We start from the raw sequence: 26,297 nt of genomic DNA, 5'->3' as shown, positions 1-26,297 counted from the left end.
TTTACTAACCCACCCTTCTAAGCCCTCATCCAGGTCATTTATAAAAATGATGAGTAGCAGTGGACCCAACACCGACTCTTTGTTATCTCTAACTTCCTTGCTTAGCCACAAATATTTCCCCCCCCCCCGTGACAATCTTTCCCCTCCTTGGAATATTTTGGGAGAAATTGAATATCTCCTTAAACATCTGCCATTGTTGATAAATTGTTCCACCATTTTAGTCTTCCTGTCCAGTCCACCAGGACCAGATCACCTTCCCTACGGGATCCTTTACTCTAAGATTTTTAATTATAATGGTAGTGAAACTGATGGTAGTTCTAAGGAAGGGTCACTGGACCTGAAATGTTAACTCTGATTTCTCTTCACAGTGCTGCCAGACCGGCTGAGCTTTTTCAGCAAATTCTGTTTTTGTTACAAGAAGATAAGTTTGAGTAAGTGAGTAAAAACTTGGCAGGTGGAATTCAATATAGAAAAGTGTGAAGTCATGCACGTTAGTAAGAAGAATCAAAAGTCAAACAATTACTTAAATACACTTATAGTGTCACACAACAGACAGGAGAGTATTCTCAATGTGAAGGTGGGACTTCCTCTTGATAATGATTGTGCAGTAGCCACTCTTATCGATACTGTCATGGACAGATGCATCCGCAGCTGGAAGAGTGAGGGTGAGGTCAAGTATATTATTCCCTCTTGTTAGTTCCCTCACTGTGACTGCAGACCCAGTCTAGCAGATATGTCCTTTAGGCCGACCAGCTTGATCAGTTGTGCTGCTACCAAGTCACTCTTGGTGGTGGCCATTGAAATATCCCAACCAGAGCACATTTTGCATCCTTGCCATCCTAAGTGCTTCCTCCAAGTGTTGTTCAACTTGGAGGCATAAGGATTCCTTAGTGGAAGTAGGTGGTAACTAGCGGGTTTTCTTGCCCACTTTCAATCTGAAGGCATGACATCAGGATGATGAAGGGCTTTTGCCTGAAACATTGATGTTCCTGCTCCTTGGATGTTGCCTGACCTGCTGTGCTTTTCCAGCACCACTCTAATATAGACTCTGATTTCCAGCATCTATAGTCCTCACTTTTGCCTCAAAAGTTCAGACTCCCAAGCCAACTCTCTTCTGCCTGTTTACCACTGTCCTGCCACTTCAGAAGTGTCTGTCCTGCTGGTGAACAGGTCATATTCAGGGACAGTGACGGTGTTGTCTGGGACATTATTTGTAAGGTATGATTCTGTAAGCATGATTACTTCATGATCAGGAAAGATTGTGATCCCTAACTAAACAATTAAACTTAATTTAAAAGGGAAACAAAAGGAATAATTGTGAATAAGAAGTAGCTTAGAAAGAATCTAAAAATGGAAAGATTGAACAAAAATTTACAGTTGTTGCACTTCCTTGCTCTGTTTGTGGCATGAATCATCCAATGTTAGTCATTAACGTACTATGTGGTAGTAATGTGGGTAGGAAAGTGTTGGAAATGTCCATCCATCCTAATCCTACTCTACTTTGCTGAGCATGCAAAATTAAAATTGGGTCTTTTATTTAATTTATTTGCTATGTTGGTTACCCAGTCCTGCATTGTGTAGATTCGTCCACAGCAGCTACTTGTGTTTCACATGGTTGTGGATATGTTCAGGTAATAGATTTTAATCATCATTATCACAAAAAATACTTCCTTACATATTTCCTTTCAGGATACCACTAAAAGGAGAGAAAAAGGCAAGGTGTAATATCTCCCTGATGACTTACCATTTACATTCTTGAAGATATTCAAGACGGGGAGGATTTGACGGTAATAAGGTACCAGGGCTTCACCCACCATATCAGCTGACACAACCAGGTGCTGGAGCACTTTCAATGTGGTGCAAATGATTTGCTTGTTCCGAGTGTTGAGCGCATCTGCAAGGACAGAAGAGGAGACAGAGGAGAATGATGGCTTTCTGTGAAAAGGAAACTTTAATGGATAAATTTAATTAAATGATTCTCTGCTGAGTATTGCAAGTAGGTCTTTATTAGCAGAGCTCTGAAAAATTCCAAAGATGGATTGCAGCATTAATGTTATAAAACACTGCCTTGTCCTGACTGTTACTTGTTCCCACAATTTGCACTGACTTCTCACTAACCCCCAAGAATACAGTTCATTTATTCATTTTGCAGACTGCTCACTGCTTCATCCAAAACACAGCATGTACCATAGGGCCAGTGGAACTGTGCTAATGTGCAATGTTCCACAACAACAGATACTCCCTCATCAAACAATTGGGCATCTATGTTTTGAACTTATAACTAAGAAATCATTGAAGGCAGCTCAATGAATAAATTCTGGAAATCATCATTTTTGGACAAAGAGGCAAATGTTTGCAAGTAATTCTGTACGCCCCCATTAATGATGAACAAACACATTAACATGCAAACTAGTTTTTGTATCGCCTCCTAAGATATCTGTGTGGCAACACATGGATTATTCTCTTTTGTACTGTTTGCCTTTATGAGACATCTTCTGTTGCCTTTGTTTGACAATAATCTCACTTTTGTGAATAATAGACCAAATGACCTTTTGTTTTGGTAACAAGTTGGCTATGTTTAAAGGTAAGTATAATGTCTTTCTGTAAGTAACACCTCCAGATCCAGCCCTCCCCCTGAATTCCATCGCTTGAGAACAGCTTACATAGAGACATTCTGATTAATCTTTGAACAAATACTTGATACAGTGAACAACGCTGTCATTTAAGACGTCAAAACATATAAACACCAGTATTACAAAAGATACATTAAATTTTGAAACAATGGATTTTGTTACAAATTGCTGCATTTCTGTATACATTTGAAAAACACTCCTTTGATTATTGCTGGTACAATAGGTTACTGACCTTTCCAATAATCTCAGTGATGAAACCATGAATAAAACAGTAACTTACTTGTAACAAACTGTACTGGATGGTGTTTGAAGGAAGTATCCATAATTTAAAGTTTTCTCGTATTGTTTGTAAAGAAATACACAGTATCATAAAATCTGTCAATACATTATCATTTTATTTAAAGAAGTAAAATAATTTTGCTCATTGAAAGATTTAAAAAATCTTGTGAAATTTTATATGCAAAATTCAAAACACTAGGGTTTATTTTTACCCTATCTTCCCAATAGAAACTGGGTATTTGGGTAATTTAAAAAAAAGACATTTTTGCCCGACTAATAATTTGGGCATTTCTCAATGTTATGGATCTTAATTTACAAGGTGCTAAAGACAGATGAAACACCCACCTAAACAAAAAAGGCCTCATGAATTTATGCAAATTGAGTGCAATACCATCAATTTAACTGAGGCCAGCCTAAACATGTTCTTTTCAGTCAGATTGAAGACTTGTATACAATGCTGCCAAAGAATTATGTGAAATCTTCTTCTGTTGAGGCCTGCAGAACACTCCCGCTGGATAGATGTTGTGAAACTTGAAAGGATTCAGAAAAGATTTACAAGGATATTGCCAGGGTTAGAGGATCTGAGCTATAGGGAGAGGCTGAACAGGCTGGGGCTGTTTTCCTTGAAGCATCAGAGGCTGAGGGGTGACCTTATAGAGGTTTACAAAATTATGAGGGGCATGGATAGGATAAATAGACAAAGTATTTTCCCTGGGGTCGGGGAGTCCAGAACTAGAGGGCATAGGTTTAGGGTGAGAGGGGAAAGATATAAAAGTGACCTATGGGCAACCTTTTCACACAGAGGATGGTACGTGTATGGAATGAGCTGCCAGAGGAAGTGGTGGAGGCTGGTACAATTGCAACACTTAAAAGGCATCTGGATGAGCATATGAATAGGAAGGGTTTGAGATGAGATGAGATTAGATTACTTACAGTGTGGAAACAGGCCCTTCGGCCCAACAAGCCCACACCGACCCTCCGAAGAGCAACCCACCCAGACCCATTCCCCTTCACCTAACACAATGGGCAATTTAGCATGGCCAATTAACCTGACCTGCACATTTTTGGATTGTGGGAGGAAACCAGAGCACCCGGAGGAAACCCACGCAGACACGGGAAGAATATGTAAATTCCACACAGACAGTTGCCTGAGGCGGGAATTGAACCCAGGTCTCTGGCACTATGAGGCAGCAGTGCTAACCACTGTGCCTCACTGTGAGGGATATGGGCCGGATGCTGGCAGGTGGGACTAGATTGGGTTTGAATATCTGGTCGGCATGGACGGGTTGGACCAAAGGGTCTGTTTCCATGCTTCCACACTATAGGGATTCTATGGGTTACTTGAACACTGGCCCTTGCCCAGTTTAGACTATCCCAACAGTATAACTGCTTCTTTCCCCATTACTGATGCCAGTGCTCTATGAACCAGAACTCACCTCTCTTACATTGTATTTGAGTCACATATTCATTCTACTAATCTTATGCACTCTCTGTCAATTGGCATGTGGCTCAGGTTTATTACCATTGAGGATCTTTTCCTTTCACTCAACAAATCCTTTTTCCTGGTCCTGCCTGTGTTGTTGGTATTTACATGCATCATGACAACAGGATCCTCCTCTCCCCATTCCAAGTTCTTGTACAGCCTGAACTGATGGCCCAATCCTTGTTGCTAGACAGGCAACAAAGCCCTATGGAGTTATGCTCTCGGCTGCACAAAATAGTGTCAATTCCACTGACCATGCAATTATTGCATTCAGTCTGCGAATACCACCTTTGGACACTTAAAGATGAGTGTCTCAGATAAATTACATCATCCATGCTGATACCAAATCCTTGTGTAAAAGGCAGTTATTCTTTCAACTCTTCTACATGGCTCTGAAACTTGGACTATATGTAGACACTACCTCAAGACTCTTGAGAAATACTATCAATGCTGCTTGAGACAGATTCTCCACCAGCTAAGAGGACAGGTGTACTAACATTAGCATCCTTGAAGCAGCTAATTGCACCAGCATCGAGGCCATGATCATCAGAAGCCAACTCTACTGGGCTGGCCATTTCTTAGGATGCCTGACTTATGATTGCCAAAACAAATCTTCTTCATCCTGTGAAATGAAGGCACTCAAATGACAGGACAAAGGAAGCATTTCAAAGTCTCTCTGAAGGCTTCCTTTGAGAAATGCATCATAGATGTCAATGTATGGGAAACCCTTGTTCAGAAGAAATGGACTTGGAGGAAACTTCTTTAAGAAGGAACACATTTTCTTGAGAACATCTATTGGCAAGAGAAAGTATGGGATAGGCATTGGAGAAAGGAATGTCAATGATCTTAAGGCTAAAGACCACTTCCACCTCCTGAAAACACATGCCAAATGTATGGTTAGAGATTTTGCTTGAGGATCAGGCTCATCAACCATGCAAGAGCCACAGAACTCATGACTAGTGACACAGAATTTCCTATGTGGGCAATCATACCGATTGTCACAGCTGCCAACTCTCTCCTAATAGCATAACATTCCTTTATACTCTCCCTACTTGAAAGGTGTTTTAAACCAAAGTACCCTGGTCAGCCCATTCCTCCTCCCTGCAGATTTTGCTTTTTCCCACATATGCAAGCATGTCAGATTTTGAAGGGTAAATGGTTGACAGACTACTGGCAGTTAGGTGGCCTGGAGGCAGCTCCCAACCAGAAAGTGAATGACACAAGGAGGTTTTGTCAGGGTTTTGGGATCTTATTTGTGGGCACAGATGAGTAAGTCTTGTTACTTCTGACATGATGAGAGAAAAGGTCAACATTTATCTCTGGCTTCTTCAACCTTTGGAGTGGCTCTGGTTGTGCAGACAGGCCACAGTGGGCCCTTCAAGCAAATTAAAAAAGAAGTACAGACGCATAGAAAATAACATGGCAAAGAGATACAAAGGTGAATCTCAGCTGCAATTATAGATATAGAACTGAAAAATATTCATAGAAATAGTTAAGAACCAAGCAAAAGCAACATGAGACAGCAAAAGATACAGAGGATTAGAAAAGAGAATCAGAAATATGCACATTGATATGTAATTAGACAAAGACAGCAAAGAAAGTGTGGGCACCAAATGAGTGATAAGTTTGGTTATTTTGAGTCATGGATGAAATTGGTGCACAGACTAATGAGAACAGAGAAAAAAGATGAAATATGATATTCATCTTCCAGTGAGATGGTGGCAGAGTAGGGCTGCTGAGCCCAGGGCTCGTCCGCTCTGTTTGTTTTTTATTTTTGTTTCTTTTCTTTTCTCTTTTCTCATTTTTCTTTCTTTTCTTTTACTTACCTCTTGTTGAAGAGCTCAGTTGCAGCAACACGATAGGCAGCCAAGAGTGAGTCCTGTGTGAACTTGTGGCTGTCGGTAAGTGGGCCCAACACAGATTCAAAGTGAACCCACTATCTTCTGCATTAATGAGGTGGTCTGAGCACTGACTCGTGCCTGCTGCGGCAGAGGCAAGTTTGGGTTCCCAGTGGCATCTGAGGTCAGTGCAAATGCACGAAGGCAGGAGTAGAGACCCAATAGCATCAGCAGCGACTGCACTGGCGAAGTGGACCCGAAGCAGACTCATGGCAGCAGTGGAGTTGAGTTTGGGTCAGTACAGTACCTGCCGGCATCAGTGGTGGCTGCATTGGTGGGGTTCAGTGAGGACTCATGGTGGTGGAGTCATTGGTGAAGGTGAGATGGCACTCATGAGTGGCAACTCTTGTTCCAGCAGCAAAGTGAAGGGGACTAATGGCAGTCCACCAGGCCCATGACCCATGGCAGAGCTCTTCACAAGAAAGATGGTAAAGTTGAACACTATTTCTTTATTTTTCTGGCCCTTGTGTTCTATGTTTTGGTTTATTTTTCTCTATTTTAAGATGAAACAGGAGAATGGCAACACTTTTCACATATTATGTAACAAAATATATGTGAAAGTAGATAGATCGATCGATAGATAGATAGATAATAGATAGATAGACAGACAGACAGATAGATAGACAGACAGACAGACGACAGACAGTTAGATTTAGGAACATTAAGATTCAACTCCAAATAGGGTTGCCCACCCTCTGGCAATATTACAAGGGGTGATGCAAGTCCGTAACAGTCATAGACTGTGAATATGAGGACTTATATTTGTGATTACTCATGACAGGGCTGTTTAGAAGAATTAAAAATTGGAAATCTGAGACCAGAATCTTATAAATCCCTGAGTGACGTAGGTTCTGGTGAGAAATCTGGGAGAATCTTCTAAGAAGTTTGGGAGAAGATTTGTAGCTCGGGTGCTCGTTGTTGTGGTTCTGTTCGCCGAGCTGGGAATTTGTCTTTCAAACGTTTCGTCCCCTGTCCAGGTGACATCCTCAGTGCTTGGGAGCCTCCTGTGAAGCGCTTCTGTGCTGTTTCCTCCAGCATTTATAGTGGCCTGTCTCTGCTGCTTCCGGTTGTCAGTTCCAGCTGTCCGCTGTAGTGCCATAGCACTCATCCACAGACTCTATCAACAAACACATCAACCTGGACCCAATATACCGGCCACTACAGTGAACAGCTGGAACTGACAACCGGAAGCAGCAGAGACAGGCCACTATAAATGCCGGAGGAAACACCACAGAAGCGCTTCACAGGAGGCTCCCAAGCACTCAGGATGTCACCTAGACAGCGGACGAAACGTTTGCAAGGCAAATTCCCAGCTCGGCGAACAGAACCACAACAATCTTATAAGAAATTAAACAAGGCCTTTTTTGATTCCAGGAGCAACATATGACAATTTCCAACAAAGTTCTGCATGTCAATATAATATTCTTACTACAGAGCAGCGAGATGCCCAGTAACATGGATTATTGCTTGTTATCACCCTCAATAACACTGAGTCTTGCTTCATTCATATGCAAGTTCTCATACTCTACCACACATCAAATAGAACCTAGATGCTGAGAGTTCTCAACATGAAAATCTGAATAGGTACTTAGTTGAAGTTCTAAATTGGAGAACGGCCAATTTTGACATTATTCGGCAAAAACTTTCGAAAGCTGATTGGAGGCAGATGTTCGCAGGTTCGCAGGGACAGCTGGAAAATGGAAAGCCTTCAGAAATGAGACAACAAGAATCCAGAGAAAGCGTATTTCTGTCAGGGTGAAAGGAAAGGCTGGTCGGTATCGGCAATGCTGCATGACGAAAAAAACTGAGGGTTTGGTTAAGAAGAAGAAGGAAGCATATGTCAGGTATAGACAGGATAGATCGAGTGAATCCTTAGAAGCGTATAAAGAAAGTAGGAGTATACTTAAGAGGGAAATCAGGAGGGCAAAACGGGGACATGAGATAACTTTGGCAAATAGAATTAAGGAGAATCCAAACAGTTTTTACAAATATATTAAGGACAAAAGGGTAACTAGGGAGAGAATAGGGCCCCTCAAAGATCAGCAAGGCGGCCTTTGAGTGGAGCCACAGAAAATGGGGGAGATACTAAATGAATATTTTGCATCAGTATTTACTGTGGAAAAGGATCTGGAAGATATAGACTGCAGGGAAATAGATGGTGACATCTTGCAAAATGTCCAGATTACAGAGCAGGAAGTGCTGGATGTCTTGAAATGGTTAAAAGTGGATAAATCCCCAGGACCTGATCAGGGGTGCCCGAGAACTCTGTGGGAAGCTAGAGAAGTGATTGCTAGGCCTCTTGCTGAGATATCGATAGTCACAGGTGAGGTACCGGAAGACTGGAGATTGGCAAACGTGGTGCCACAGTTTCAGAAGGGCAGTAAAGACAAGCCAGGGAACTATAGACCGGTGAGCCTGACCTCAGTGCTGGGCAAGTTGTTGGAGGGAATCCTGAGAGACAGGATGTACATGTATTTGGAAAGGCAAGGACTGATTCGGGATAGTCAACATGGCTTTGTGCATGGGAAATCATGTCTCACAAACTTGTTTGAGTTTTTTGAAGAAGCAACAAAGAAGATTGATGAGGGCAGAGCAGTAGATGTGATCTATATGGACTTCAGTAAGGCCTCCGACAAGGTTCCCCATGGGAGACTGATTAGCAAGGTTAGATCTTATGGAATACAGGGAGAACTAGCCATTTGGATATAGAACTGGCTCAAAGGTAGAAGACAGAGGGTGGTGGTGGAGGGTTGTTTTTCACAGGTGGAGGCCTGTGACCAGTGGAGTGCCATAAGGATCAGTGCTGGGCCCTTTACTTTTTGTCATTTACATAAATGATTTGGATGCAAGCATAAGAGGTACAGTTAGTAAGTTTGCAGATGACACCAAAATTGGAGGTGTAGTGGACAGCGAAGAGGGTTACCTCAGATTACAACAGGATCTGGACCAGATGGACCAATGGGCTGAGAAGTGGCAGATGGAGTTTAATTCAGATAAATGCGAGGTGCTGCATTTTGGGAAAGCAAATCTTAGCAGGACTTATACACAGAATGGTAAGATCCTAGGGAGTGTTGCTGAACAAAGAGGCCTTGGAGTGCAGGTTCATAGCTCCTTGAAAGTGGAGTCGCAGGTAGATAGGATAGTGAAGAAGGCATTTGGTATGCTTTCCTTTATTGGTCAGAGTATTGAGTTGGGGGGTCATATTGCGGCTGTACAGGATATTGGTTAGGCCACTGTTGGAATATGTGCAATTCTGGTCTCCTTCATATCGGAAAGATGTTGTGAAACTTGAAAGGGTTCAAAAAAGGATTTATAAGGATGTTGCCAGGGTTGGAGGATTTGAGCTATTGGGAGAGGCTGAACAGGCTGGGGCTATTTCCCTGGAGCGTCGGAGGCTGAGGGGTGACCTTGTAGAGGTTTACAAAATTATGAGGGACATGGATAGGGTAAATAGGCAAAGTCTTTTCCCTGGGGTCATGGAGTCCAGAACGAGAGGGCATAGGTTTAGGGTGAGAGGGAAAAGATATAAAAGAGACCTAAGGAGCAACATTTTTACGCAGAGGGTGGTACGTGTATGGAATGAGCTGCCACAGGATGTGGTGGAGGCTGGTACAATTGCAACATTTAAAAGGCATTTCGATGGGTATATGAATAGGAAGGGTTTGGAGGGATATGGGCCGGGTGCTGGTCGGTGGAACTAGATTGGGTTGGGATATCTGGTCGGCATGGACGGGTTGGACTGAAGGGTCTCTTTCCATGCTGTACATCTCTATGACTCTATGGTCATTCCAGCTTGTCACTTGCTCCTCCAAATTGCCATCTTTGACGCCTGGTACCAATATAAGAGGCTACAAGCAGGGAAACAGGCCCTTTGGTCCAACTTGTACAAGCGAATCAGGTCCCCTAAACTGAACTAGTCATATTTACCTGCATCTCGCCTCCAGCATTCCAAAATCTTTCCTCTGCATGTTCCTGTCCAAATGTCTTTTAAATGTTGTAATTGTACCTTGTCTATAACACTTCTCAGGACATACTCCACGGATTGTGCTCACATGCCACCCAATGTCCAAGGATGTTAGTATCTGACACATGCCAGTCTTTCTTCACCACCATGGCACATCGCTGATCGACTTACTGCATCCTTCTGCATTGTTATGCAGCATTTTAGGCTACACACCAGCATCTCCTACTGGAACATTGTTGCAAGGATACTTTGCACACAGGGAGCATCATCCAGCTCATGGATTGGTCCAGGCTCCATCTCAGGATTGCTTACATGTTCTCTGATCACTCACTTTCTTATTGTCCATCTTGCCTTTGGTCTGGGCAACTAGGAAGGGTTTACGCATTGAAGTGCACCTATATTGAGAGGTGAAGGCTGGACCTCACTGTCCAAGGAGCAGCCATTATGCCTTCCTTCATTCAGTAAATCACAAGTATGCAACGGAAGTGAAAAGGGATGTGACCACACCGGGGATAAGCTTTGCACTGTGAGGAAGGGGGCTGCAATATGAACCCCTTCAAAAGGCAACTGCGTTGGTCACACACCCATATACTGAAGGTGAAAAGACCCGTGAAGACTGCAATCCTTGTGACCCTGAGGCATGATCCCACTGTTTGCAGTCCAACTGTTACTCCAAGCAAGCCTGAGCATCGCATGCAGTATAATCATAATCTAGTTAACCGAAGTTAGCAGGCTTCATGAATGGGAAATTGTGTCTGATTAATTTATTACAGTTTTGTGAGGAAGTCTCCAACAGAGTGGAAAGAAGGAAAATGTGTGTTGTATTTGGACAGCCAGGAGGTTCTCAACAAGGTACCTCACAAAGGCTAAGTCATAAGATAAGAGCCCACAGTATTGGAGATATTATATTGTCATGGATAGAGAATTAGGTAAAGAGTTGGATAATGGGCAGGAAATAGCGAGTACAGATAAGGGGTTATTTTACACGTTGACAACCCATGATTAGTGGGTTTCCATAGGAATCAATGTTGGGCTCACACTGGTTATAATATTACTGCAGCCAAATTTGCAGATGACACAAAATAGGCGGAAAGGCTGGTCATGAAAGTTTACAGAGAGATATCGATAGGTTAAATAAGTGAGCAAAAAGTTGGCAAATAGGGTACAATATGGGAAAATGTGAAGTTCATTTTGGAAGGGAGAACAAAAGAACAGAACATTAATTAACTGGAGTAAAACTGAAGAAAGTCACAACACAAAGGGATTTGGGGTACCTGTGCATGAAAAATAGAAAGCTAGCACACAGGTGCAGCAGGTAATCAGGAAGACTAATTGAATGCTGGCCCTTATTTCAAGAGGGTTGGAGTGTAAGAGTATGGAAGTCTTACTGCAATTGTGTAAGGTGTTGGTGAGACCAAATCTCTAGTAATGTGAGCAGGAAAAGTATAACTTTTTTTGAAGGCAGTTCAGAGAAGGTTCACTAGGATGATCTCTGGTCCGCAGGCATTGTCTTCTGAGCAGAATGAGAGGTGATCTCATTGAAACATAAAGGATTATTAAGGGGCTTGACAGGGTAAATGCTGAGAAAACCTTTCTTCTCATGGGAGGTCTAGGACTGGACGACACAGACTCAGAACAAAGAGGCACCAATTTAAGACTGAGATGAGGAGGAATTTCTTCTCTCAGAGAGTTGTGAGTCTTTGAAACTCTTTTCCATAGAGTGCTGTGGGGGTAGAGTCCTTGTGTATATCTAAGGCTGGGATAGTTAGATTCTTGCTCAATAGGGGATTCAAGGGTTACGGGGCAAGGGCAGGATAGTGGATGTGTGTAATGTCTGATCAACCATAATCCTATTGAATAGTGAGTCAAATGACCTACTCCTGTTCCTGTTTCTATGGTCTTTAATGATTGATCTCCACTAACTTCTTGGTTGTAATAGCAATGTCTGTGCACCTCGGTAGATGGAGCATTGTTGCCAAAGCTACAGCTTCCTGTGATTTACCAATTGCCTGTACATGGTGCAGCCACTACTCATCTTAGGCCTGATCCAGGGAGCATTGTGTTGGGATAAGTACCTGCAATGTTGCATTTGCATTTCGACAGATATTCTCACACACAGAGATAATGGTGAAAACAGAACGTTTCTATACAAAACTGAGAACATAAAGTGTCACTCATGCCACCAATATGCCCTCAGAAGCTTGTCTTCATTCTTTCTCTGTCAGTTTGTCTCAATGCAAATTCAAACTTAACAGAGAAGTGGAGGGTGTCTATCCTACAGTGAAGCCCATTGCCATTGAAAGTCCGGTTGGGATGTTTGTGTTTAGAGGGCCCAGACAAATTGAGTGTGTCCTTGTCAGAGTCAGGGCTGATGGTGACAGGCAGACTGGAGGTGGAAGGCCCGGCCATCTTGCAGTGGCCTGAGAGCAGACCTGGTGCCTGTCGGTAGCCTCTCTCTGCTGACTGGATGCATTCTGATTCCCTTGTGAAGGTGTACCTTGACTGAAGTCAAGGTCCCTCTTCTTCCTGTCACCTTGCCATTGTTTTGAAGAATCGATGGCACGGGTGATGAATTGCAGATCTGTGTGCTTATCCCACAGACTCTGAAAATGCTTGACCTGGCTGCTGGTAATTGCATGCTCGAGATAGCAGGGTCTTCTCCAGCGGGGTCCAATATCCTCCTCTTATAGTGAATGAGGAGTTGAAGGCTATCGTCCATTTTGGCCTTTTCAGGGTTGTTATAGGTTGTTTACTCTTGGAATGAAAAGGGGTGGGGTGGGGTGCGTTGCTGGTGTGCTGAAATGTGTGAGATGAAAGAACTGGTATGACTGTTAATGCTGGTGCAGGTGAGGTAGATTGTTAAAGCATCCCGAGTGAGTGAATAGGATTAGTAGGGGGTTTTGGTCGGTCGGAAGGAATACGCAACACACAGTGGTGAGAGTGATAGAGCCATGAGCCTTGTGGGAGGTGGGTGCAGTCGAGTGAGTGTGAGTTTGCAGATGGGAGAATGTTATTCAACTTCATCCTGTATTGCTGGGTGTTTCCTGGAACCATGGAGACCACAATGACCTTGGTGGTGACCTCCATGGCAGGTGGTGTAGTGTCCTTTAGTTATTCATGGGAAAGAGGACAGCCCGCCTCTGCATCATGACATCCCCCGGGTCCCTATCTGTGAAGAAGGCTGCCAATTTGTCATTATCTGCCATGTCCAAGACTAATGTGTCCCTTTGTGTAGAGTGGCTCTGGATGCCAGCACTTATAGAGTCATAGAGATTACAGCACAGAAACAGACCCTTCGGTCCAACCCGTCCATGCCGACTAGATATCCCAACCCAATCTCATCCCACCTGCTAGCAGCTGGCCTATATCCCTCCAAACCTTTCCTATTCATATACCCATCCAAATGCCTCTTAAATGTTGTAATTGTACCAGCCTCCACCACTTCCTCTGGCAGCTCATTCCAAACAAGTACCACCATCTACGTGAAAAAGTTGCCCCTTAGGTCTCTTTTATATCTTTCCCCTCTCACCCTAAACCTATGCCCTCTAGTTCTGGACTCCATGACCCCAGGGAAAAGACTTTGCCTATTTATCCTATCCATGCCCCTCATAATTTTGTAAACCTCTTCAAGGTCACCCCTCAGCCTCCGACGCTCCAGGGAAAACAGCCCCAGCCTGGTCAGCCTCTCCCTATAGCTCAAATCCTCCAACTTTGGCAACATCCTTGTAAATCTTTTTTTGAACCCTTTCAAGTTTCACAACATCTTTCTGATAGGAAGGAGACCAGAATTGCACATATTCCAACAGTAGCCTAACCAATGTCCTGTACAGCCCCAACATGACCTCCGACTTCTGTACTCAGTACTCTGACCAATAAAGGAAAGCATACCAAATGCCTTCTTCACTATTCTATCTACCTACAACTCCACTTTCAAGGCGCTATGAACCTGCACTCCAAGGTCTCTTTGTCAGCAACACTCCCTAGGACCTTACCATTAAGTGTATAAGTCCTGCTAAGATTTGCTTTCCCAAAATGCAGCACCTTGCATTTATCTGAATTGAACTCCATCTGCCATTTCTCAGCCCATTGACCCATTTGGTCAAGATCCTGTTGTAATCTGAGGTAACCCTCTTTGTTGTCCACTACACCTCCAATTTTGGTGTCATCTGCAAACTTACTAACTGTACCTCTTATGCTCGCATCCAAATCAACTAGAGATGTCAGAGTATTTTAAAAATGGCACTGAAGCAAAGTACATCAATATATCCTGGGATATGCAACGTAATGAATACTTCCAACTACAATTAGTGGGAGAGTTGGACTCACATTGGATGAGATGGATATCATAAGGGTGTGATTAGTTACTAAAGAGATATTATTGGGATGAAAATGTCAGAAAACTTGCTCGGCCTCATGAGGAGAACCCCCTCCATGAAACTCGTAGAAAATTACATTCAACTGAAACATCATATGATTTAGCCCTCTGCTGTTCCAATATTCAGAGTGGCATAATTAATGTGCAAGTTAATCCTGGTTGCTCTTGCATACCATCTAGTGGGCAGTAACATTGGGGAATTGGAGGCAGTCAGGGTCATACCTTTTCAGTTGGGAAGTGTATAAATTTGGGAATAAATAGAAAGAAATAAACAAATACGATCAGAGCTGTATTTTTAACTGCAGTTATTAAAGCTGTGTCCAAATGTAAATTCAGTTTAATATATTGGATCTTGACACGAAAAGTTTTGTTTTTTTGGAAGAATACTATTTTAAAACTTTCATTCATACTGGCATAACTAGCTCAAATGATCAGTACCCACATGCTGCACCAAGCAGCCTTTTCCCTAATTTTTGACGATCCATAAAAAGATACTGTGCCATTAACAAGAAGGAAATGTAAAATTCTAAAATTCAAAACCTTACTTTTTATTGGGATGATTAGCTGAGGGATAACTGGAAGAATCTTCATGCCACCATGTTCTAGCATGTCATGTATCCCCTGCCGTGCAAAGAAGTCATATGGGTGTGCCGTATCACAGAGACCATCAAAGAACAGAGGCAGATAATGATGATAGTCTAATTTCTCAATCTCCACCTGAAAGAAAACAATGAAACCTTAAATATGTTTTTTATAACAATGAATAAGACTAATAAAACTTGTAATTTCAGGAACTGTTTTTGGGTTACATTTGTTCCAGTACTGCTTTAAAACAGAACTAAGTGGTGAGTGGAATTTAATGATCCTGTTCAGCAAGTTCTAGTTAGTGGGAATTGCTGTTTTATTGGATGAAAGGGCACAAGGTGGAGATCAAGTCGAGCAACATGAGATCTCCAAATTGCCAACTTAAAGGTCACTTCAAGACTTCATTCCATGATTATATCATTCAGCAGCAGTGGCAGGGGACATCATCTGAACAAGCTATCTAGCAAACGCTGTCAGATTTTCTAGCATTTAATCAGGGGTACCTCATTTATGAGTACTCTATATAAAATCATGAGATCAATAAAACTGCAGTCATGAAGGCCACCTCAGGCAGGACGCAGCCCCTGTTCTTGTCTTCAGTGTCATCTCCCAACCATGATCCTCATCCTGCCAAAATGTGGAATCCATTGTTCAGCCTTCCTGAAAGACCCAGTGTAGTATTGGCAGTCGCCACTGCTTCCAGTGGTGATGAGAATATGTGAAATAAGAGCAGAAGTAGACTATTTTGGCTCCTCAAGCCTGCCCCACCATTCAGTAAGATCATGGCTGATCTGTTTGTGTTTTGAATTCTACATTACTGACCACTCTTGATAAGCAGTGATTCCCCGCTGAACAAAAATCTATCACTTTCTGAGCCAGAGAGTTCCAAAGTTGTACAACTCTCTGAAAGAAAAAAAAATCTTCCATCTCTGTCCTGAAAGTGAAACCCCTAATTTTAAAACTGTGTCTCCAAGCTTTGGACTGAGGCACAAGAGAAAACATTCTTTCCACTTCCATCTTGTGAAGACCATTCAGAATCTTACCTACTTCAATTAAGTTATCCCTCACTTTTTTAAACTCCAATGGAAATAAGCCTAGCTTTTCCAATTTATCCTCATATGACAACCCATTCATTCCAGACTGTAGTCTGGTAAACCTCCTCTGAACCGACTCTAGTGCATTTACATCCTTCCTTAAATAAATGGACTAAACTGCACACAGTGTTCATCTGTACTGGAAGGCTGCCAATTGGCCAGTAGCCCTTAAGAGTGGTATTTCCTTATGCCTAATTAGATAAAAGGCCTAACACTGCCAGGTAAATGATTGATTGGAATGCTTTCCAGAGAACTGGACTCCGACTGGATCTCCAACATTGAATGAGACCCTGCATTAAATCCTGACTGATGTTATAGTTTCAATGGAAATCTCTAATTATTAACCTTTTGCTAAACTGCTCAACCAACCGACTTGCTATTGGCGAATCTATTAGCAAAGTGTCATTGCTGATACATTTTGAACCTGAATTTAAAACACTGAATATTGCTATGAAGTGGAACATTAGAACAAGAGTAGGCTATTCAGCCTCGCAAACTTCTTTCATCATTCAATTTGGTCAAAGTTCATTGACATCAAGCTCTAATTTACTCAACTTATTTGTTCTGATTCACCAGAAAAGGAATTTCATTTTCTACTTTATCAAATCCCTTGATAACTTTAAACACCATAGTTAAATCATCCCTCAATTTCCTATAATAAAGGGGATGCAAGCCACATTCTTGCAATCTGTTCACATAATTTCACCTCTTACGCTCTTAACCTCTTATTTTTGTTCAAACTCCCACAAAAACAATAATATTCTTTCTAAGGTGTTGTACCCAACATTGAATATCTGGAGCAAAAACAGAAATTGCTGGAGAAACTCATCAGGTCTGGTATCATCAGCCAAGAGAATCTGAAGAATCTTAAGAAGTATTACTGCACTCAAAACGTTAACTCTGCTGTCTCTCTACAGATGCTGCTAGACCTGCTGAGTTTATCCAGAAATTTCTGTTTTTATTTCAAATCTCCACCAACCACACCTCTTTGTTTTATTTTACTTTGTTTTATACCTGGAGCACAGAATATCATCGATTTATCTTTGGTTTAAAGACCAATGCTCATGTAGCTTCAGTGATTATATTTTGTAGCTGTGCGATAGCTCTAAATGATGTTTGTATGTCACGATTCAGATTCTTTTGCTTTTCCACAATTTGTAATCTTTCACATTTAATAGAAATATTTTGTTGTGAACTCTTCCCTATATTGAACTTTTCTACCATGGTCTTGTCCATTTATTTATATGCATACATATTTTACCTTGTCATTCTCTTTCACTAATATATTCATAAAAACTTTTAATATCGTATGTGATGTCTTTTCCAGTATGTTTATATTCTTTATTCATGCTTATCATTTTCTTTGTTTGAACATGTTGCTATCGCAAACTACTGAATTCATATCTGTCTTTTTATGATGGCCTTACTTAGTAATTTGGTGCACTTGAGTTTGAAAGATTGTAGAGATACCTCAATTTCTTTTTGTTAAAGACAAATGAAAAGAGACGTTGGAACTTTTTAACAAGCCATTTCTTTGAAAGCACATGATTACAGATAGCTGCTGGTCCTGGTTGGTTGAACTCGACTTCAGGGAAAATACCTGACTATTTTTATTATTTGATTTATGGCATTCTGTTTGAACATTATTTTGCAGATTTGGAGATGGCTTTGCATTTTCAGTTTAGAAAGATTGCTAAAAGCCAGGCGTACAGGGGGCGACCGGACCTCCCAGTCACCGCCCATTTTAATTCTCCTTCCCACTCCCTTTCTGACATGACCATCCTTGACCTCTTCCATTGCCACAACACACCAAACCGCAACTTGAAGGAAAAACACCTCATCTTCTGTCTGGGCAGCCGACAGCCTGGAGGACTCAATATTGAGTTCTCCAATTTCGAATAATCTCCCTCCCATTCCTCAACTTCCTTCCCAGCCCTTCCCCCTCCCCCACCCTTCCACTCCTCCCAACTACCTATCGAAGTCATTCCTCCTATTGACCAACCAGGTCGTACCCTCTACCTGTCTTCACGTAGCCCCACCACCACCCTGTCCCAGCAAGCTCTTTTACCTGCAGCTCCCCTTCCACCCATCCCAGTTCTGAAGAAGGGTTACTCCTGAAACGTCAACTTCTGCACCTCGTGATGCTGCCTGGCTTGCTGTGTTCTTCCAGCCTCCTGCTTATCTACCTTGGATTCCATTATCTGCAGTTATTTTTGTCTTGAAAAAAGGAAGCTTCTCATTTCAGCTCAGATAAAAACAACATAAAACTGCAGCTGCTGGAAATTGAGAATAAAAATAGAAAAAGCTAGAGAAACTCAACAGGTATGGCAGTATGAAGTGAGAAACAGAGTTAACCTTTCAACTTCAAGAACCGAAAAGAATGATGAAATTCAAAATATTAATCGTTTCTTTCTCCACAGATGCAGACAGAGTTTATCCAGCATTTTCTGTTTTTATTTCCTATTTCAGGTCTACAGTTCTGGAAAAACCTTTGCTGTGAAACCAATCTGAAACCTTATTGTCTTTGAGAAGAGTGTCAATTCTTTTTTTCCTGTTAAGCTGCATGTGCAAAGAGCTCAGAGCTATCTATATATATTTATAGACACCTATGTAAAGACGTCAGAACATTGGACAAATTGCCATATAAACATTTCAAATCTTATTCTTTTTGTCTTCAAGAACAAAGACTAATTACCCAAAAGTGTTTTTTAACTCAAAGTGAATTCTTGTATAGAGAAAGATCAATTTTTTCCTTTCAACTAGTGCGTGTGTATTTGGGTTATTAAGATGGATAACCATTCATTATCATATTACAAACTTAGTGTGTTGATCAGTTTTATCATTCAGTAAGTCTTGTCTTACAATAAATCCTTAATTTTGTGTTATTAAAGAAATGTGTGATGGATCTTATTCTTTTAAGTCTAATAAAAAGAAAGCATATAATTGGTCATATCAGGAACCAGGTGAAAGAATTACATTCATTTTGAGGCCCAATGAATAGTGGAACTAGAGGAAGTCAGTGCTCTCCTCCCATCCCAGTCAGAACAAACTTGATACTACCTCTTTCCCCATTTATTGAGCATTATTGTTCAAATACACAAGTGGAAGCTTTGCCTTTTAGTCACTGTGCCATTTCAGTATTTTATCAAATACCTCTGAATGCAGTCCAGTGTTGTTTTGAAAGCACCTACAATAACAATGGCACTCAATTTACTAAGGTTTGATTTCCATCATCTTGAAGGTTGTTTTAATGAAATTTAAAACCTTGGTTGTGACTATTACTTCTTCTGCTCAGATCTACCACCAATAAGGGGCAATTTTTTCACGCAGAGGGTGGTACGTGTATGGAATGAGCTGCCAGAGGAAGTGGTGGAGGCTGGTACAATTGCAACATTTAAGAGACATTTGGATGGGGACATGAATAGGAGGGGTTTGGAGGGATATGGGCTGGGTGCTGGCAGGTGGGACTAGATTGGGTTGGGATATCCGGTCAGCATGGACGGTTTGGACCGAAGGGTCTGTTTCCATGCTGTACAGCTCTATGACTCTATATTATAATCACTGTTTGTAGCTAGATTGTTACATGATTTTGGTTCTTTCCTCATCAATAATCTTTGACATTATGGGTTCAAATTTAATGTACATATTTGCACCATTTCATGAGACCCATGATACTTTCATTATGTCCTATGAACTGGTCTGTTGAGAAAAAGGTGCATTTCCTGCTTACATCAGACATCTGTTATATTGACTAAAGTAACATTGAGACCGCAAATTTGGACAATGAATATACAGAAAACAAGGTATTGTTCACTCAGGCAAAAATAAAGCATCAAGCTGAAAAATGGCCCATACACGAGTGTTACTTAAGTAGTTATAACACTTGGCCATTTATTTGATTTATTTATTGCCATGTGTATCTTGTTACAAAATACAGTAGAAAGTATTATACTGTACAGTGTTGCTGCAGTTTGTCGCAGAAAATAAACCAAAACATAGAATTTAAGCAGAAAAATTAAGAAATTAAAAAAAGTCCAATTTTACAGTCCTTCTTGTCAAATACTCCATCATGTGCCATGGGGCTGGTGGCCAGGCACAAGTCCCTTTTGTCATGCCATTGCCACCACAACAAAAGTTGCAATTTTTCAGTGCGATCTTGCCTCCACTGATGCCCTCACTACGATGAATCCTTGCTTGACCTTGCCAATGCACATGCCACTGGGTACTGTCCAGATTTGAGTTCACTGATGCCATGACTTCACTTTGGGCCCACCTTGCCAATGCAGCTGTTGATGATATAACTGATTCTAGTACTAGGCCCAAATTCACCTCGATCACCACCTCCATAAAGCAGACACCACCGGGAATCCAAAGCCACACCAATGAGCCCATACTGCTCGGCTCACTTGCTGCTGCTGATGCAATTGCCGTAACTGAGCACTTCACCAAGAGGTTAGTAAAATAAAATAGAAGAGAAAAAAAGAGAGCAGAGAGAAAAAAAGGAAGAAACAAGAAGAAAAGTGGATAGAGTAGACGATCCCACCTTCAGAAGCCCTACTTCATCCCCATCTTATTGGAAGTAAAATGTGTATTTTCTAATTTTAATCTTGTAACCATTCCTCATTATGAAGTGCCTCAGAGGTGTCTTGATTTGTCAGAGTATTATGGCATCTTCACAGGGGAGGCAGAGGAGTAAGTGACCTGTCCATGTAAAAGGCAGCAATGGTGCAGAAGTGCCAGTGTGTCTCGGTCTGCAGGATGACAGGAGAAAGGTACAGAGGCTGTGGAGAGGGTAAGTACGATGCCATACCCTCGCCAGTTGGAAATATTTTCAAATCAATGTGCTTAGAGACCTCTGGAACAGGTAGCACTTTAACTTAGGCCTTCCAGCTCAACGGTATAGGCATTACCATTGCACCACAAGAGCCCTCTCTGCAAGTTGGAACCTGATTCCAAGATGCTCTTTAATAATCACTGCAAGTTTTGGGTGTGAAAGCAGTAACTCAGAAGGTGAAGGTTAGTGTGACTGAAGAGGGGAAAGAAGGAAAGAAGACGTCAATGGCCATGCCAACATCATGTCATATAGAAGGATGAATGACTTGCAGGAAGTTGCTAAAGGCATAGGTCGGGACATAGCATTATCTTTAGTGTTCTCAGCAACATGTGATACAACGAACCCTGCTGTATGCAGCCCATGTTAAGGACAGTGAATTCCTCCCTAGTTTCTTTATTCCTCTACCAGTCCTTCTCTCTGCTGTTCTATTATGTGTCATTTTGCTTGAGGTTCTCATGGTTCCCAATGAAAACAAGGCTACTATCCTCTTCCCCACCTGTATCACTAATGCCTCCAAATTCACATCTGACACTCTAAAATCATGGGTTTACTCTGCAATAATTCATATTGCAATGATAGTTTTAAGTTGCTTCATTCAGTCTAATTTTGAAAGAATTTGATTCAAATTCAATTAGCACAGTCAGGTCATGAATGATGGCCCCTGTGCCCAAGCACCAGACTTTCTCACATTTTAACACATTGTCCACTGTACATTCTAGAAATTAATCACCTTCATTACTTGAGTTGTTTAACTTCTCCAATCTATGTGAAAATTAAAATCTCCAATAATAGTCACTTTGTTTCTGATACATGCTTCTATGATGTCTAGTTTATATATTTACCCACTAGTTCATTGAATTAGTGACTGGAGGTCTGTTGAAAACATCAAACATTGTCTTAAATTATTTTTGCTGTTCTCTTGTTCTTCCACTTCCAAAGATTATTCATACTTACTGAAGTTCTTTCTCTTCACTGTTGTGGTTATATTTGGAATCAAAATTGCCACACTTTCTTCGTTCCCACCTTCACAGTATATTCTCGTGATCCTACAACCAGGAATGTTTTGCCTCCATTCTATCCCAGCTTTTTGTAACACGTCATATCTTTTAAGTTGAGTTTGTGCTTCCAATGCATTTTTTTTTTCTGATGCTACATGCATTCATACATGAAACTCTTTTTCTATTTATTGTACATTAGCTATTTTCTGGTTCCTGAATAATGAATGTCGATTATCAGATGAATACAATTTTTTTGGTACTTCTAACGTATTTAATTGAATTAACATTTTCTTCTCTAATTTATTTATTTTCAACGTATTTACTGTTTTTCATATATTAAAAGCTGCTAATTATGTTTAATTTATTAATTTTTATTTTTAAAATTTCAATAATTCTTTAACTTACCGTTGTTAAGATTAAAGAATATAAGCTTCCCACTTCCTTCACTTTCCATAGCTTATTTGTGTTTTAAAAGTACTAACTTCGTTCCCAGCTTACTTTGTTAGCAGCTCAGTCTGCAGCATTCTTCTCTGTTTGAATTCCATAGAAATTCATTTCACTAGTGGCTTGCCTGAACATTTAGTAGCGTCTGACACTTAAATTACATTAAAAGAAAAAAGTCTTGTTGCCAATCTGCATTTCATATTAAAATGATGCAACATGAATGAAGAAAACATCTGCTCAAGGGTTAGTTTCCTAAATTGTTAAATCTATTGAGCAGGACAAAATGGAAATGCTGAGACTGAAAAATTCAAGATGGTAGAATGAAGAACAAGAAGCAGATTTGTACCAGTAAATTGGGATATGGTCACAGGAATTTATTGTTGGGGAACATCAGAGATCATGCAGGGATTTGAAGGTGATAATGAGAATCTGAAACTTGAGGGAGGGTTAAATTTACCTGGAGAGAAGAATTATAATCTGGAAAAGTTTGAAGTTACCCACTTTGGTCAGAAAAACAGAAATCAAGATTATTTCTTAAATAATGAGAGATTGGGAAATGTAGATATCCAAAGGAACCGGATGCTCATGGGCCACTAAAAGCCAATATACAAGTGCAGTAAGAAATTAGGAAAGCAAATGATATGTGGCCTTTATTGTAGGCAGAATTAAGTACATGAATAAAGTCTTTATGCAATTGGAAAGAACCTTTGTGACACCACATCTGGAGTACTGTATACAATTCTGGTCTCAATACCCAAGCATAAATAGTTGTCATAGAGGGAGTACAATGAAAAGTTCAACACACCAGTTCCTGGCTGTTGTAGAAGGAGAGATTAAGAAGACTGGGCCTGTATACTATAACATTTAGAAAAATGAGAGGTAGTCTCATTAAAACCTACAAAATTCTTACAGGGGCAGATGGAGGAGAGATGTTTCCCCTGGCTGGGGTGACGCTGTCTAGAATCGGGGACACAGTTTCAGAATAAAGGCCAGAAAAAAAATTGGGATTGGGATGAGGAGGGTTTTCATTGTTTCGATGATGGGGAATCTTTGGATTTCTCTACTCCAGAGGCTGTGGAAGGTCAGTCATTGCGCATGTTAAAGAGAGAGATAGATTTCTCAATATTCAAGGCATCAAAAGATACAGGGTACGTGCAGGAAAATGGTGAAGCGGTAGAATGTTTCAAGTGATGCAACTATGCCAGTTCCCTTCAGTTCTGTGCTGTTTTCTGATTTTATGTGTCAATATTTCCCGTATGAGGAGAATGTTAATGATTGTATTATAATCTTTCTCAGATGATTTGCTTCACATAGCTGAATAGCTTGAACTATGCGGAAGCAGACAAAAGTGAGTATGAAGCTAGCAGCATTGGCATGTGTATGAAAGTGATGTATAGCATATGAATGTTAGACTTGAGTACTGATTCTGATAGGTGAGTGATGGAAGCGTCGTGCATTGAGCAAAGAGGGAGGTTAGTGGAGTGATGATAATGATGATGGATTCATGAGCCTTGACTAACCATGCAACATCATTAAATTTCTTGTGGCATTGCTGCCAGGTTTCAGGAAATCATCTAGAATTAATCTTCCTGGTTATCTTTTCCCATTTTTCACTGAGTGTATGCACATGGGCCCCCTGGCTACTTCTTCATATCTCACTTTGTGCGTCATGACCACCCTTGCAGTAACAGAAATCGTTGGACCTCTGTCTTTGCTTTGTTACTCTCTTTGGTGTTTTTGTAGCCATTTTCTCTACAGGCTGTCATTCGCAGCTTCTATGTGAAGAGTGCAACCACCATTTAACAGGGAAGGCTAGCTTTTGCATGGGGATGGGGCAACATTCTGAAATCACCATATGGTAAGATATCTTGAGAGACAGCGAGTCAGTAGTAGGACTTGCACTCAGCTGCACACTACGCTAAAATGATTAAAATTAAAAGACATTTACATGTTTTCTGCCTCAACAGAACTGGGCACTAGTTAACTGTAATCTCAAGCTTTGTGAGGGCACATGATGAGACTTGCTAGAATATATCCCAGCTTCCAGCAGCAGATGGGCTGAAGAAGAGATGGAGGATGAAATAAAGGTGCAAAAATAGAAGTAGGCAGTCTTTATAATGCTGAAACTCAATTCAGGATCAAATAGGGCATTGATGTTATACACAAATTTATTCATCTTGAGAGAGTAAAATGCAAGGCAGATAGAATTGGTGACATGGGTGCAAAGTATACAGTTATTGCTGAAGATGGTGGCTTCAATCCACAAATAACTGGAGGAGATGACATCTTACCCAAGCCTACAGAGATAGATAAGTGGTCAACACTCAGGTGCACATGTAGCAGCTAATTGCATGTCAGTGTATGATATCATGCATTCTGGGTAATCAAAGATAGAAGGTGGGAAAAATTTCTGGCTGGAACAGGCTGCTCCTTTTTTTGAAGTATTTTAGGTGTTGGAGGTGATTTCCTTGAATTCCAGGAGCAGCAGTTACTGTTTTATATGCTGTTGCATTGCTTTGAAACTGGAGAAAAAAAAGTCAAAATAACAGCACTTTTAAAAAGGAGACGAACAGATAAAGGCAGGAGAGAGAGAGAGAAATCCACACTGCTAACTGACACAGCAGTGAACCTGCACAGTTATTGCCTTTGCTGTTTGAATTCATGTATCACTGGACATCTGAGTGCATCTGGGAAAATCAACAAACAATGAAATTCACAACAAATCTTGGAGGAACCTGTTTGGGAGAGGTCACAACACAGAAACAGATAAGTAAATATTTTAAGTGTGGCCTTACAGTAAGTCTACAGTAGTCAGTAGAGTGGATTCTTTCTTGATCATATGTTATGTTGAGATATGTCTCTTGATTAAACTTAAAAATATAAGTTATAAGTATTAATTTAACCAGGAACAGTGTTTTGTAGAGGAATATATCAGTGCTATTTTCTGGGTCTGTAGATTGCAAGAAGCAAAAATGGCCTTTTAGTAGAATGATATGCTTTTCTTGTCAGATGTGGGAGTTTAGGGAGAATTTAAGCGTTACTGAGGATTCTCTCTGCAATAAATGCTGTTGGCTGCGAATCCTATCAAATTGAATGGATCAATTGGAGAGACAGTTAGAGGCAATGAGGAATTTATAGGAGCAAGGGGATGTGATAGATGGCAGTTATAGGAAGTGGGAAAAGTTGTAGGTACAGTCACATAGATAGGTTAACTCCAGGAAAGGTAAGAGAGGTAGGCACGTAGTGCAGGAGTCCTCTATGGCTATGCCCATTTCAAACAAGTATACGGTTTTGAAAAATTAGGGGTCATGGACTCTCAGAGGAATGCAGCATGAACAGCCAAGTTTCTGGTATTGAGACTAGCTCTAATGCAATGAAGGGTAGGTCAGGTTCCAAGAGATCAATTGTGTTAGGGGACTCTCCAGTGCAAGGTACAGACAGACTTTTCTGTGACCAGCAGCAAAACTTCAGAATGGTGCCAGGATCAAGGATCTCTCAGAGAGGATGCAGAATGTTCTCAGGGGATAGAGGGGCCAGCAGAAGTTAATTTTACACATTGGAACCAATGACATAGGAAGGGAAAAGGTTGAGATTCTGAAGGGAGACTACAGAGGGTAAAGCAGGAATTTAAAAAGGAGAGCCTCGAGAGTAGAAATATCTGGATTACTCCTAGTGCTATGAGCTAGGGAGGGCAGGAATAGGATGAATGC

At 41.1% G+C, this 26,297-nt stretch overlaps 1 protein-coding gene across 3 annotated transcripts in view; it reads right to left on the bottom strand.

Moving 5' to 3' along the window:
• LOC140483173 (parkin coregulated gene protein homolog) overlaps positions 1 to 26,297 on the bottom strand; it is a 354,639-nt gene that overhangs the window by 116,143 nt on the left and 212,199 nt on the right. For all 3 annotated transcript variants that reach the window (XM_072581210.1, XM_072581211.1, XM_072581209.1), the window contains 2 exons: positions 15,178 to 15,349; positions 1,745 to 1,894 (listed from right to left, as the gene is read on the bottom strand). In XM_072581210.1, coding sequence (XP_072437311.1) covers positions 1,745 to 1,894; positions 15,178 to 15,349 — 322 coding nt within the window. The remainder of the gene's footprint in view (positions 1 to 1,744; positions 1,895 to 15,177; positions 15,350 to 26,297) is intronic.

Source organism: Chiloscyllium punctatum, chromosome 11 (genome assembly GCF_047496795.1).
Source record: "Chiloscyllium punctatum isolate Juve2018m chromosome 11, sChiPun1.3, whole genome shotgun sequence".
Classification (NCBI taxonomy): Eukaryota; Metazoa; Chordata; class Chondrichthyes; order Orectolobiformes; family Hemiscylliidae; genus Chiloscyllium; species Chiloscyllium punctatum.
This window is presented reverse-complemented; position numbering and strand designations above follow the sequence as displayed.